This window comes from Bubalus bubalis, chromosome 1 (genome assembly GCF_019923935.1).
Source record: "Bubalus bubalis isolate 160015118507 breed Murrah chromosome 1, NDDB_SH_1, whole genome shotgun sequence".
NCBI classification, from domain to species: domain Eukaryota; kingdom Metazoa; phylum Chordata; class Mammalia; order Artiodactyla; family Bovidae; genus Bubalus; species Bubalus bubalis.
Genome location: NC_059157.1, coordinates 111,848,240 through 111,864,227, shown reverse-complemented (window position 1 = coordinate 111,864,227; position 15,988 = coordinate 111,848,240). Strand labels below are relative to the sequence as shown.

Below are 15,988 nucleotides of genomic sequence, written 5' to 3'. Positions count from 1 at the left end.
AGAGTCGGACACGACTGAAGTGACTTAGCAGCAGCAAGGCTTTGTTAATTTCTCCATGTTTCTTATTTTATTGCCTGATTCCCCATTAGGTGAGCAACAGAAAGCCTGATAGTCTAGACTTCCCCATCGAGCTATTTTTTTAGGGACAGGCAGGCAAGGTAGAAGCTCAGAGACTATATTTTTTCACTCCAGTGCATTAGGGAAGGAAAGAACTCTAGAAAGAGATGGTGGCAGTTAAGAAGGAAGCAGGTGAGTTAATCTTGGGAATGTGTGAAAATCTGACAGGAAGCCTGATGGAAGATCCAGAAAAGTCTCTAGGAAGTCATCTCTGCAAAGGGTCCCATTAATTAAGAAGTCATTTGGAGAGCAAGAAGAGAAGCCCAACTCTCCTTTTCCTTCCTATTGAATTGGAGGAGCTGAAAAAGGAAGTGGCCCAAAGAGGTAACAGTACCATCGGGAGGAGATCAAGATTCAGTTAAGAGGGGTAGGGGGCAGCGAACGTTGTTCCCAATGGGATCAGATGTCCTGAGGCCCTGGAAGCAGAGATTAGTCTGGAGTGAGTTTTGAAAGGTGTGGTGCTGAGGAGAGAAAAATAATGTGAGAAGGTACTGCTGGGAAAGGGTTTTTTTTTTTTTTTTTTGCTTTATCACATAAAGGAGTCTGGGGACTCTGCAATTTGGCAGAAAGAGTAGAGGCTTGACAGACAGACACAGGGTCACACACTGCCTCTACTGGTCGGTCACCAGCTGTGGGACATTGGGCTGGGAAGGTAACCTCTCTAACTTTCTCATCTGATGCTCACATTTAAGAGATTTCTCTGAGGATTAGTTAACTCATGTAAAGTGACTGGCCTGTATTAAGGAGGGCATTGTATGTGCTGAAGGTGGCATGTTATACGGAATTGGGGGAGGCATGTGTTAGCAAGAGAGAGAGGAAAGTGCTGAGTAGGTGAACTTGTCTTCAGAGGGTCTGGTGTGCTGTCCTTAGGCATGAAGGTGTGGCAGGTGGGTGAGCTGCTCTAAGCCTGCATCTGACTTCGTCCAGGCTGGGCTGTGACTCACGATCAGGGCTGGAGCTCCACACAGGTCTGCGGGCTTGGCTACAACCACTTCTTGTTGTGTTGGAAGTTGGTTTTATACTGGAGCCATTGGATAGCCTTCCAGATGACCCTTAGCTGCTGGCCTCAGCAAATCCCCCACCCTATGCTGGGTCCAGAATGCCTGTCTTTTGCCTCCTCCTACTATGGTAAGAGGAAGCTCTGGCAGAGCTCTGTGGCTTTAGGGGCATTCAGAGGGTTGGGGAACCCAGGAAGAGGTGAGAGTACCATGCTGGGGGCCTAAAGAGGGCACTTCCTGCACTTAAGCACACAAGTGGATAGACATGGGACTGTTCTACATGCATGTATACACAGGGACCTTGGGAGACATGTGCACTCGGTAACAAAATAGAATCACATGAGCAAAACAACTAAATGCATTTGTTTTTAATTTGTATGTGCTGTGGGTTGTGTGCTTCAGATCAGCTGCAGAGGGGACTGGAGAAACATTTCTATGGACTCTTGGGCTGCTTTTTTTTAATATACTATTTTCTTTGCCCTGAAAGGAAATGGTATTTCCCTTCTCTCTTCTCTGCCTCTAACCCACCCATTAGAGATTCCCCTTACTTAGGGAAAACCCCAACATTTAATAAAGTGAGGAGAAGTGTAGAAAGGATCTACTTCAGGTTTTTGCATTCTCTGCCTTCTTCCCCGTGGTTTTCTCCCACCCAGGGCTGGCATTACCAGCTGGAAACATTCATCAGTCCCTTTCCCTTTACCAGTAATTCTGCACATTGACCTCAGCATCTGTGTCCTTTTCTTCCACTCTGAGCAGGTGATCCTCCCAAGAAGCCCCTGACTCACCGCCTCCTGTAAGCCCTTTGCATCTGTGCCTTCTATATTTGGCCTATAGCCTGAGATTTCACTGCCTGCTAAGATCTACATTTCTACCTATACATTTTAGGTGACCTTGGAAATTGGCAGGAAGATGAAATGATTTCAAGACTAGGAAGTCAAGTTTCAGGAGGATATTTCCTAGGGTGCAGGAACTGCAGTCTTGCCAGGGAATTTATTCCCAGCATTTTGACAGAGGAACAGTGGATTCACTACTTCCCTTAACTCTTCCACCCGTGTAAGAGAGGACACAGTAAACTTCAAGGAGAGAAAGTGGCCTCTTGGCAAGGCTGCTGGGTGGATAGAAGTGAAGTGGGGCGTGTGAGCCTTGCGCTGGCTCAGGGTCTGCGTTTCTCCCTTTTCCCCTGCAGCCCTGGCCCGCCACCGCTACATGAAGCAGGCTCAGGCCCTAGGCTCTCAGATGATGGAAAAACCCCTGTACTGGGGGGCGGACAGGAGCTCCCAGTTTTCATCTTATCCAATGAACCCACTGCTGCAGCGAGGTAAACCCTGCCAGAGATTTGGGGTGGGAGAGGGTAAAGGGCAAGGGTAGGCGCATGGGCTGCATCGGGGCCTTCATGACCAAATAGTGGGCATCTTTGTGATGGAAGATGGGAAGGCGTAGATTCACGCTAAATAAGGTGGCACTTGGGGGCTCTGATTCTGAGGAGTGTGTTTTGGACGAGCAGTTCTGCATGTTCTTATTCTTATTTTCATTCAGATTTGTCCCTGCGATCCAGCATTCCCGAGGTGCCAGTGACCCAGGCAACCGCTCACCCTCCCATCCCCAATGGTATCCTAGAGTATTTGGAGAAGGAACTGCGGAACCTCAACCCAGCCCAGCCTCTGCCACCTGACCTCCAGGCCATATCTGGCCACCCCTGCAGCATCCTGTCCTCCCTGGGCTCTGAGGTTGTGGAACGCAGAGTCATCCACCTGCCTCCCCTGGTCAGAGACCTGCCGGCTTCGCGGAGGACCAGCAGCTCCTCCCGCCAGCAGTGGCTCCCCACACCGCCATCTCCCTCCAGACCCTGGGATCTGAGGGAGGGGAGAAGGCAGCACCGCTACTCTGATTTCCACCAGGAGCTCCGGGATCCTGAGGCTCAGTGCTGGGAGTTGGAGCAAAGGGAGCTGGACCGATTGCGGCGTGGGAGGCACCGTGGCTCCAGGCATCGCTGGTCACCCAGGCCCTGGTCGGACAGGGACAGCCTCAGTGACGGCGACGGCCCCTCATCCAGTGAGGCCCACTGGCGGCCCCACCGCCCCGCTCTCCGGAGCCGCTACCCAGAGAGAGATCCCCGCAGGCCCAGCCCCAAGGAAAGCACTCAGGGGCACCAGAGGCGCAGGCCCCGCAGCTACTCCCCTCCCCTGCCTTCTGGCCTCAGTTCCTGGAGCTCCGAGGAGGAGAAGGAGAGGCAGCCCCAGAGTTGGGAGACCCGCCGCCATCGTCGCTCGTGCTCCCCAAACTGGCCTGAGGAGAAGCCACCCAGCTACCGCTCGCTGGATGTCAGCTCAGGCAAGAATGGCAAGAAAAAAGGGAGTGTGAAGAGGCGCTTGGTGAGCCTGGGGCTTCCTGCTGAGGGTCGGGAATGGGCAGTAAGGACTCTTCATCCAGGCTGACACAGGCCACCTCATATGCCTCCGTGGAGGGCCCCTGGTCCCTGTTTTGCACCGCTTGCTCTCTGGGCTCCGTGAGACACCTCTTATAGAGTTGGAAGGAACTGTGAGTGCTCAGGGCAAGCTTGGTGCTTCAGGAGGGGCTCCTCGCCCCCAGCCTGGCTCCACCCCTCATCACAGTTCTCTGAGGCCAGTCGGGCAGGGTCCCCCCATTTCACAGGTGAGGAAACCAGGCTCAAAATAATTAAGTACCTTGTGAGTAGCGGAGCTAGGACTCCAGGGCAGGCCTTCAGGCTAAATCTTTACTTCTTGTCATAGCTGCCTTGCTTTACTTAGCAACAACCTCCATTCCCCAAATTAGAACAGTGGGACTGACAGTGTGCAAGGGCCTGTTGTATTTGAGGATGCAGCCCTTTGAGACTCCTCTGGAAAGTATCATTACAATGATTTAGAAACAGACCCAAAACAAAACAAAACAACCTGATATCCCAAATATGGGTCAACACTTTAGGATTCTGTGAACAGGCAAGGTGCCAATGTCAGAGCCTGAAAGGGGCACAAAAGGAAGTAGGCTTTTTAATGCCTCTGAGTATAGACCCTTTTCCACTGTAAGATGTGACTTTAAAAAGTCATTTTATAATTAATATACCTCAATGATAGTATTCTTTCTATGTTGTCTCTTTGCAAATTATGCTGGTTGTTGCTCAAAAATATTCATGAATTGCCTTCAGAACCAACTTACAAGCTACCCACAAAAATCTCTTTCTTTATTCATTCAAAAATCCTTTTTCTGTTTTGTTTCTGCTGAGATAAAGGAATGAGGAGCAGGTTGTGAGGGAGGTTCTCAGAGTAGAGGGATATTAGAGGAACAAGAATTTTAATCTCTTATGCACATTGACTGATACAACTCTCATTTGGAAATGCAGGTTCTGCTGTGCTTTGTTTTAAAAGCAATCATCTGCATAGTGTGTGCAAAGACAGGCACCTTGTGAGCGCCTCAGTGCTGGTCTTTCTAGGGAAGAACCTTGGTGAAAGAGTGATTTGTGAGGAAGATAGTGGAGGCCCACAGGCATTTCTGAAATAATCAATGGCGATTATATTCTCACAGATGTCCCATGAGAGAGGCAGAGAGTAATAATGAAACTAAGTGGCACTGAAAGTGAAAGGAAAGTGAAGTTGCTCAGTTGTGTCCGATTCTTTGTGACCCCATGGACCGTAGCCTACCAGGCTCCTCTGTCCGTGGGATTTTCCAGGCAATAGTACTGGAGTGGATTGCCATTTCCTTCTCCAGAGGATCTTCCCGACCCAGGGATGGAACCCAGGACTCCCGCATAGTAGACAGACGCTTTACCGTCTGAGCCACCAGGGAAGCCAATGACTATGGACATTTACGCAGTGTTTCATTTAATCCTTTCAACACCCTGTTCATTTACAGTGGATACAACTCTTCCATGTTACCAGTAAGAAAATTACATCCTGAAAGAAAATACAAAATCAATCAGAGTTGAGACAATCACTGTTACTTTGGTCATGTGGTTACTAGATGGTCTCTTATCTTCACTGTAACAGAGAAAAAATTAAAAGCCAGCTTCAAACCCAAATCCTATTTTCTTCTAAGTTAAAGAAGAAATTTAAATTTTCCTTTATTTTCTTCTAAATTATATAGTTTCTTGTAAGTGAAAGAGGGGGAAAGTGGGGTATCAGTTATGTTCTGGATATTGGAATAAGCCATTTCTAAGTCTTATTTCACTTAATCCTTGCAACTGCCTTGTGAGGCTTAGTGAGGTTAAGTAACATGCTCAAGGTCACACAGCCAAGAGGGAGTGAAACCAAAATTTGAACAAAGCCCTTTAACTCTCAAGCCTGTGCTCTTTTCAATTCATGCTGCCTAATTAGAAGAAAATCTGTGGGGCAATGTTTTCTTGTGACTTTTATTTCTTCCTTATTTTCTGAAAGTATTATAGCTTCCTTTATAGTACACCTTCCTTTATAGTACACCTTTCATCAGGGTGTACACAAAATAATTCTATCACAAACAAACCAAATTTTCAATTGTAAAGTTGCTTGTGAGAGGAAAAGTCACTCAAGATAATTCTAAAGGCCTTCATTATTTTGGATTTCTCTGAGCTTATCTCCTAAAGAGTTCTCACTTCAATTTATCACATTCAACTGTCCACTCATATTCTGAATGACCAGAGGCCCAGGACCAAAGCTTGATTTAGAAGGGTGATTGGTTTGGAGGGCACCGTGTTTTGTTTGTAACTTGAATTGTGAATGCCTTTGTAGTTGTTATTGTTTAGTAAGTTGTATCCGACTCTTTTGTGACCCCATGGACTATAGCCCACCAGGCTCTTTTATCCATGGGATTTCCCAGGCAAGAATACTGGAATGGGTTGCCATTTCCTTCTCCAGGGGATCTTCCTCAACCAGGGATTGAATCTGTGTCCCCTACATTAGCAGGTGGGTTCTTTACTTCTAAGCTACCAGGGAAAGCCCCTTGAATGCCTTTAATGGAGCCAAAATTTCATTCTTTGCTTCTCTCCTTAATGGGGCTGGAGGCTTTCAAAATACCTTCTAACCTTTAAAGTCTTTGGAGCTTGCAGCTAATTTTAGAAGTTATAATATAATTGGGCCACTAGATGGTGATCTTTAATTATATATAACTTGAAGTTTCTCTACTCAGGTTGATAAAATGTATCACTATTTTCTTAAGATTTTTTTTAAAAAAGATTTATTTATGGCCGTGCTGGCTCTCGGTTCTTGTGCCAGGCTTTCTCTAGTTGCAGTGAGCAGGTGCTACTCTCTTCTGTGGTGCATGGGCTTCTCATGGCTTCGCTTGTTGTGGAGCACCGGCTCTAGAGTACATGGGCTCAGAAGTTGCAGCACGTGGGCTCTAGAACACAGGCTCAGTAATAGTGGCTTACTTGCCCTGTGGCATGTGGGATCTTCCCAGACCAGGGATTGAACCCACATCCCCTGCATTGGCAGGTGGCTTCTCAACCACTGGACTACCAGGAAAGCCCTCAGGCTTTCAGCAGATACAACTTTACCATAACTTTTTGCAAAATACTTATTAAGAATATTAAATATTCAGATACTCTAGTGGCTGATTTTCCTGATGCCTGATCCCCAGGCTGGGGAGCCTGACATGGGGCTCAGAACACTCACTCCTATGGAAGAACTTCTGCAATGTAACTATTCTCCAGTTTGTGGGTCACTCACCCAGTGGGGTATGGGGTTTGATTATATAGCAGGTCTGTCCCTCCTACCTGTCTCACTATAGTTCTTTATGTGTTTGGCTCCAGGAGATATTTTCTTATAGGTTCCAGTTTTTTTTCTTATCGATGGTTTTTCTGAAAATAGTTGTAATTTTGGTGTGCTGATGACAGGAGGTGAGCTCTGGGCCTTTCTACTCTGCCAGTTTGGCTACTCTCTCCCATCCCACATCATTTGATTAGAAACCATGTCCCCTAAAACTTTCTTGATAAAATGGAAACATACAAAATTTTTGAAGCAACATGAATGTAGTACATACATGTACATTTTGAACAGTATGTTTTGAGACAGATACCTTGCCATTCCAACAAGAAAGGTCACATTCATTGATGACAGCTGTGGATATTCAAAACTAGAATAAAAATAATCGCCAGTACATACAGAAATATGAGAAATGAAAACCATACTCTCTGAAGCCCTTGTAGCACAAGATGAAAAAACCAAAAGATCAAGTGGAATAACTTCTGAAGAAAAGTCACTGAGTTTGGTCAGCAAGAGGTAATTAGTGATCTGAAAAAATAACTTCAGAGAAATACCGTGGTATGAAACTGAACTTTTTAGACAGGGTTGAGAACAAACAGCTCAGGAGAATATAAATAGAGAGAAGAGAACTGGGCCATGTCTTCATGAACGAATGATAGAGGTGCTGATGAATGAACATGGTATCTTTTTTTCAAGAGATTTAAAGATGTCAAAACTCGGTAAGAGGCAGAGTGAATGAGAAGTTTTCAGAAGTTAAAGGTGGTTGAGGGAGGCTCAGAAAGGTAGGAAAAGCAAGAAACCAAAGCCAGGGGGAGAAACTGGCTTCACGAAGAGTCAAGAAGTAATGTTTTAGATTCAGAGCTGCTGTTCCAGCAGCCACCACTCACTGAGGATTTGCACCTGAATCAAGCCCTTGTGTATTGTGTGCATAGACCATAGAGCACAGCTGACTGGACTTTTGTGTTCTTGTATTCCCCAGGAGAGAGAGCGCTCCCATAGTGGAGGGAGCGTGGTCATTTAGTCGCCGGGCGCAACACTGCTTCTGTGGCGACTCTCAGCTCCCGTGTGCCGCCAGCAGCATCTAGGTTTCCACTTGGCTTGAGACGGACACCACAAGTTTGTATCTAACATCTTCGGCTTAGAGTCTGAGAATCAGATGGTATAATTTTATCAACAAAGTTTGAGGAGTCAATGACTGTGGTTTTAACCTTGGTACACACTCTGCATATTCAGGTAGTCAGACTTGTAATGAATCCTAATTGGGATGTGATCCCTCAGGAACCTAGTAACCTGAGTCTTCAACTGGGTCACACTGCTCAGAACTGTGGCCATTCTCAAGGTGAGAACTCGGGAATCTTTAAGAGGAAATCAAACATGTCTCAGAGCAAGAAATCTATGGAGCACTATAGGGAAATTTCCATGGAACCTTGCCTCCCTCGATAGTATATCTAGAAGATCCCTTCATGTTATGAGTCCACTTTACTGCCCCCAAGACTGGTCCTGAGTACCTTTAAGGGTTCATGCAGAGACGGCACAGGAAATGTTCCAGCAATGTGCCCTCTCACGGGCTATTTATTGCAAGTGTACAAAGTCACAGTTTTATTCCTTTCCTTTGTTTTCTTCTTGCTTTTTTCTTTTTTTGCCTATATCTGTATATTTTGTTATATAGTATGTATCCATTAAATCACTTTAAATGCTTTTGGGGAATAGCACAGTACATAAATAAATAAGAAGTGAAAGGTACTGGCTTGAGGATTCTGTCCTAGATTTTGATGCACTTGAAATTAAACCTCCCCGACTAAGGCTCAGAGAAGAGCCAGACCAACCCGATAGCTGTGGAGCCACCTTTCTCTTGGCACCATTTAGCCTTGTGGGGTGGGGATTTCTCAAGTAAAGGCATCCAGACAGGTTTTGCCACTCGGTGCCCCAGGAGGAAGGCTCTGTGCCTCTCTGTAACAGGCCCTACATCTCTCTCATTTTCCTTAGCCCTCTCTGGTGTCTTCATGAATCCATTTGTGCTTCAGGTAGAGACTCTCCTCCAGCAGACCATAAGGAGATGTCCTAAGATGAAGTGTGTGTGAATGTATGTATATTCCTCAATAGTATCTTTATGTGTATGGCCTTAAGCTCATTTTAGATCCTTTCGTACTGACATCTATTTTTTCTCCATCCATTTTTCTCATTAATTACATATTGGATAAAACTGGTTAAATGCCTGCACTGGGCAAATGTTTCTTTGAGATTATTTTAATATCCATAATGTAACTGAGTCTAAATTGGCAAAATAGAAAAAAATTAAAATTTTAATAGATAATTCAGTAACTGAGAGACTTCTGGCCTGGACAAGCTGACATAGACCTCTTTTCCTCTGCTCCTCCTCACTAAACACAACTTTATTAATCCTAGAAATGTTACAAGAGACAAACAAAGAAGAAATCTGAAGAGTGCTAAGAAGAAAGTGAGCTGGTTTGGGAACCCAGGACCAGATGACAACACAGAGGCAGGGCATCTTGCATCCCCCAACCAGCAGAAGGCAGCCACCCAGACCTAGTCTTTTCTGACTTCCCATCTGGCAACAGAAGGTAGTCTCATAGCTTGTTCCTTTCCCTGGATCTAGTGGAAGCCCCTCTTACAACTTCAGAGAAGGGGGACCTACTGGGAGTCCTGTCAAAAATAAATGACCAGGGGAAGCATTCTCCTTCCCTGCAGAATCAGAGATTCCTCTTTTCTATGGGGAGATGCTGATGTGGATGGGAGGACCCAGTAAGCAGGTGGCCCAACTGGAGAAAGCTCAATTGACCCCAAGGGCTGGAGACTTTCCTCCTCTGCCCAGAGATACAAGGACTGTCTGGTGGAACCAGGAAAAAGAACCTGTCACAGCTAGTAGCCTTATAGCTAGCAGCTGGGTCCAAGAAATCACTTTATTCTCCTCTCTGCCCAGAGAACTGGGTAGCTGGAGGTGGGGGGAGGGTTACTAACTGAAGACTTTCCCCACCCACCTCCCTCACCCAGAGGTATCTTGGCAATCCAGCCGGAGGAAATTTCAACCCTCAGGCAGTCACAAAGTCTCTGAAAATTAAACAGTTACTGGAATCAGCCCACAAAAGTAGGCTAAGACTCATATATTAAACCTAAATAGAGTAACTTCCTGTAAAATATTTAAATAGAACTCAGATTTTCATAACATAATGGACAAAATGTCCAGGATATAAATCAAGAAACAAGAAAAATCACAACTTGAATGAATGCCAACACCAAGATGAATCAGATATTGTAATTAGTCTGATAAGAATTTAAAGGCAGGCATTATAGAAATGCTACAATAATCAACTACAAATTCGCTAAATACAAGTACAAAAAATCACAGAAAATAAATAGAAGTTATGCAAAAAAAAAAAAAAGGAAATTATAGAACTGAAACATAGAAATTAAAGACTTACTAGATGGGCTCACAGTAGAGTGGAGATGATGAATCAGTGAACATGAGTACAGAACAACAGATTTCACCCAATATGAATAATAGAAAAGAGATTGGGAAAAGTGACTGGAGCCTCAGGGACCTGTGGACTAATAACAAAATATCCAACATTCATATCACTGGAGTCCAATAAAGCAGAGGGAAAAGAGGGAAGAATGAATAAATATTTGAAGAAACAATGACTGAAAACTTGCCAAATTTGATGAAAAATATCAACATAGAGATTCAAGAAACTCTAAACAGGATAAATCCCAAGAATCCATGTCAATACACATCATAATTAAACTTTTGAAAACTAAAGACAGAAATTCTTGAAAGCAGCCAGAGAAAAACAATGAAATCCCTGTAGGGAAACACCATATGAATGGATTTCTCATGTGAGATCATGAAAAAGAAAATGTCAAAATATTTTTTAAGTCCTGAATGAAAAGAACTATTGACTCATAATTTTGTATCTGGCAAAACCAGTTTTTAGAAATGAAAATAAAAACATTCACAGATGAATGATGACTAGAAGATTTTGTGACTAGCAGATAAATCCTGGAAAGACTGGATAGAAGTTCTTCAAACAGAAAGAAAAGGACAAAAGGAAACTTAAGCATCAGAAAGCAAAAGAAAAAATAAGTTAGAAATATGAGTCCATACAAGAGACATTCTTTTGAATATTAGATAGTATTATAATTTGTTTCAATCATAAAATATGATTTATAAAACCCCAAAGGGGGGAAAAAAAATCTCGCAAAAGAAATGGGAGTTATACAGTGAGTTAACAATAATAGGTAAAGGTGAGGGAGGTAAAGAAACCTAACTGGAAGTGACATTTCTATACTTCATTTTAAGTAGTAAACAGTGTGATACAAAGTACAGAATTAGAAGTAGTATCCAGAGCACCCATATGAAAACTACAGAGATGAACTTAAAAGTGCTATAAATAAATCCAGATGAAATCTGAAAACATGTTCAAGTAACCTGCAGAAAGGTAAGAAAGAAAATAAACAACAACGACGTCCAAAAGAAACAAGTAGGAAAAAATAAAATAGCATCCTAGAGTGCTAATAACATATCAATAATTGCCTTTGTTGTAAACTGTCTAAATATGCCTATAAAAAGACAGATTAGCAGAGCAGATTAAAATATTAAAAAAAAAAACTAAATCCAACTATATGTTCCATATAAGAAATTCACTTTGTATTCAACCACAGGTAGCCTAAAGTAGGATGGAAAAGATACACCATCTACACATTAATAATAAAAATTAGAAGGAGTGACAGTATTAAAATTTCCTAAAGTAGACTTCATAGCAAAGAAAATTATCAGAGACAAAAAGAGATATTATATAATAGTTAAAGGATCAGTCTGTCAGGAAGACACAATATACTAATGTGTATAAACTAAACCATAGAGCTTCAGATACATGAGGCAAAACTGTTAAAGCTGAAAGGAGAAAGAGAAGACTCTACAATTATCGTTGGGAACCTTAACACTGCTCCCATTCATTAACTGATAGAAGTATTAGGCAAAAACATCTGAGCAACACAATCATCAAGATCTAATTAACAAATAAAACAGACCATCCAACAACAGTAGAATATAGTTTTCTCAATTTCTGTCAAACATTCACCAAGTAGAAAAGAAAAAAAAAACCCCATAAAATATACCATAAAACAGACCTTGACAGATTAAAAAATTGAAATCATTAAGCTTATATGTCCTGACTACAGTGGAATCAAACTGGAAATCTGTAACAAAGACAACAGGAAACTCTCAAAATACTTGGAAACGAAGCAACACACTTCTAAATAATTATGGGTAAACAATAAGCCTCAATGAAAATTAAAAAGTATATAGAACTAAATAAAAATTAGAACACAAAGTATGTAGGAGGCAGCTAAAGCAGTATTGAGAGGGAAATTTATAGCACCAAATGCTTACATTTAAAATGAGGAAAGGTGTCATATAATATAAATTATTTCCTCCAGAAACTAGAAAGCACAATAAAACCAAAGCAAGCAGAAGGAACGAAATAATAAAGAGCAGAAAATAAAATTGGAAATAGGAAAACATTACTGAAAAAAAAACCCAAGAAAACAAAAAGTTGGTTCTTCAAAAAAAAATAATAATAAATTTGATAAACCTCTAGCAAGACTGACAAAAATAGAACACATATCGCCTATATCAGGAATGAAATAGGATATATCATTCCTGATAGTGCAGCTGTTAAAATAAAGGAATACTGCATACAACTATATGTTCATAAATATGACATTGTAGAAAAAAACAGAACAATTCCTTAAGCACCACAGACTGCTGCAATTCAAGGTGATGCAATAGACAACCTGGATAGCCCCATGACCATTAAGGAAATTGAATTTTTAATTAAAAAGCTTTCCAAAATGAAACTCAAGGCCCAGATGGTTTCACTGGACAATTCTATCAGACTTTTAAAGGGTAATTAAAACTAACTTTATACCTCTTCCAGAAAATAGAAGAGGGGGAAACATTTCCCACCTCACTCAGGAAGACAGTAAAGCCAGACAAAGATATGGCCAGAAAAAAAGAAAACTGCAAACATTCCTCCTGAATTTAGGTGCAAAAATCCTTAACAGAATATTACCAAGTATTTTAATACACAAAAATAAGTATATACCATGAACAACTGGGATTTATTCTAGGTATGCAAGACTAATTACCAGAATAGTCAAAACAATCTTGAAAAGTACAATTGAAAGACTTATATCTTCTCATTTTAAAATGTACTATAAAGCTATCATAATTGAGATAGTGTGGTACTGACATATAAGGACAGACATATTGGTCAATGGCAAATAACTAAGAGCCCAGAAACAAATCCTTACATTTATGGTAAATTGATTTTTTGCCAAAGCTATTTAGGCAACTCAGTAGAGAGAAAATAGAAAAAATACAAACTGCTGCTGGGTCATTTGCATAGCCACAAGCAAAAAGGTGGAATCATTGCATATACAAGCAGTTAACTCAAAATGGACAACAGACCTAACTGTAAGGGTTAAAACTACAACATTTAGAAAAAACTAGTCAGAATCCTTTGCGTCCTTGGATTAGTTAAAGAGTTCTTAGATATGACATCAGTAGTATAACCCTTAAATGAAAAATTTATAAATTAGACTTTATCAAAGTTTAAAACTTTTGCACTTCAAAAGACACCATTAAGGAAATGGAAATACAAGTTACAACTTAGAGAATATGATGACAAATCATATTTCTTTTTTTTTTTTACAATTCTCTTTTTATGATTATTATTTTTAATTAAATTTATTTATTTTAATTAGAGGCTAATTACTTTACAATATTGTATTGGTTTTGCCATACATCAACATGAATCCACCACGGGTGTACACATGTTCCCAATCCTGAACCCCCCTCCCACCTCCCTCCCCATACCATCCCTCTGGGTCATCCCAGTGCACCAGCCCCAAGCTTCCTGTATCCTGCATTGAACCTGGACTGGCGATTCGTTTCATATATGATATTATACATGTTTCAATGCCATTCTCCCAAATCATCCCCCCCCTCCCTCTCCCACAGAGTCCAAAAGACTGTTCTATACATCTGTGTCTCTTTTGCTGTCTTCCATACAGGGTTATTGTTATCATCTTTCTAAATTCCATATATATGCATTAGTATACTGTATTGGTGTTTTTCCTTCTTGCTTACTTCACTCTGTATAATAGGCTCCAGTTTCATCCACCTCATTAGAACTGATTCAAATGTATTCTTTTTAATGGCTGAGTAATATTCCATTGTGTATATGTACTACAGCTTTCTTATCCATTCATCTGACAAATCATATTTCTAACAAAATATTTAGAAAGAATAAAGAAATAAATAATAAATCTCAAAACTCAAGAAGATAAACAACTTAATTTTTAAAAATAGGTAAGATTTGAATAGAGACTTCACCAGAGAAAATAAAGATGCCTAATAAGCACATGAAAAGATGCTGTTTATTAGTAAAATAGAAATTAAAATGACAATGTAACACTACTTCACAACCACTAGAATGATGATAATAAAAGACAATGATAAGTGAAGGCCTAGACATGGAGAAATGGAAATTGCTGATTGAAATGTAAAATGATGTAGCCATTTTAAAATGCCTTTTGGCAATCAAAAAAAACATATCAAACATAAATTTACCATGTGACCCAGCAGTTTCATTACCTGGCATATATCCAAGATGAACACTCTATTTATGTGAAGACTTATACTTGAATGGTCATGGGGACCTTATTTTTAATAACTAAAAATGCAGTAAAAAAAAAAAAAAAAAACCTAAATTTCTCTAACTGGTGAATGGATGAACAAAATATAGTATATCCACACAATGGAATTCTATTCTGTAGTTAAAAAAAATAACAACTGATAGGTGCTACAACATGGATAAACTTCGAAAACATGCTCAGTAGAGGAAGCCAGATGCAAAAGACCACATATCATATGATCCAGAACAGGTAACTCTACAGAGACAGAAAGTAGCTTAATGGTTGCCTGAGCCAGGGGTGGAACAGGAATTAACTGCAAGTGGACAAGAGGTTCCTTTTTGGGGTGATGGAAGTATTCTAAAATTGGATTATGGTGATGATTGTACTAAAATCATTCAATTGTACACTTATAAGGAATGGATTCAATGATAAATCTATGCCTCAATAAAAATCTTTAGTAAATGAATATCATTCCAAAATGTTTTCTATGCATATATAGTGATAAAAATTCTTTTTTTTACATTTTATTTATTTATTTTTTTAATTTTATTTTATTTTTAAACCTCAAACACTGTATTAGTTTTGCCAAACATCAAAACAAATCCTTTTAAAATGTTTGGGATGGGGAACACATGTATACCTGTGGCGGATTCATTTTGATATTTGGCAAAACTAATACAGTTATGTAAAGTCTAAAAATAAAATAAAATTAAAAAAATAAATAAATAAATGGAAGAGATAAAGAATAAAAAATAAATAAATAAATAAAATAAAATGTGTTCAGGTTTCCGAGGTGGTTCAGTGGTAAAGAATCTGCCAGCCGGTGCATGAGATGCAGGAGTTGCAGGTTGGATCCTTGGGTTGGGAAGACCCCCTGGAGGAGGAAATGGTTACCAACACCAGTATTCTTGCCTGGAGAATCCCAAGTATAGAGGAGCCTGGAGGGTTACAGTCCATAGGATCACAAAGAGTTGGGCATAACTGAGCACGTACGCAACAGCAACCCATATTAAGAGGGATTCTGACCCACTGTTGCATATCAAGCAAAGAATATTTTTCAGAATTGGAAAAACAGTTGTGAAAGGTCTGGACTATGCCCTGTGAAGAGTCATGAAAAAAGCTGAGAATCTTTAGCTTGATGAATGCTTACTTGAGGCAACATGAAAATTCTCCCCAAATAGCAAAGAGAGTACTGCATAAAAGAGAGGAAAGAACCATGGTAGGCAGTTTCATAAAGAAAGCTTTTAGTTCAACATAAAGAATTGTCTGCCAGTTTTTCCCAAGTCACTATAACTTATGAGGCTCAACAAAGAGTCTTATGTTTTTGCTGAAGGATTTCTCAGAATCTTTAATATCAGGTGTTAAGAAGAGGATGTAATAAAAATAATTTGTCTGAAGAAACTATTAGCACTGTTAATATCTCTGAGACAGTAGTTCATAGAACAGATTGAGTTAAAGCTGCTG

General features: G+C 40.7%; 1 protein-coding gene across 2 annotated transcripts in view; it reads left to right on the top strand.

Annotated features, from left to right (window-relative positions):
- ILDR1 (immunoglobulin like domain containing receptor 1) overlaps positions 1–8,548 on the top strand; it is a 34,482-nt gene extending 25,934 nt beyond the window's left edge. Inside the window, exons 6-8 of one of the 2 annotated variants that reach the window (XM_006073425.4) lie at positions 2,302–2,433; positions 2,652–3,446; positions 7,785–8,548. In XM_006073425.4, coding sequence (XP_006073487.1) covers positions 2,302–2,433; positions 2,652–3,446; positions 7,785–7,804 — 947 coding nt within the window. In that variant the 3' untranslated portion in view covers positions 7,805–8,548. Of the gene's footprint in view, positions 1–2,301; positions 2,434–2,651; positions 3,488–7,784 lie in introns of both variants that reach the window. The other variant, XM_006073424.4, reaches the window with a different exon arrangement.
- Positions 8,549–15,988: the final 7,440 nt, after the last annotated feature.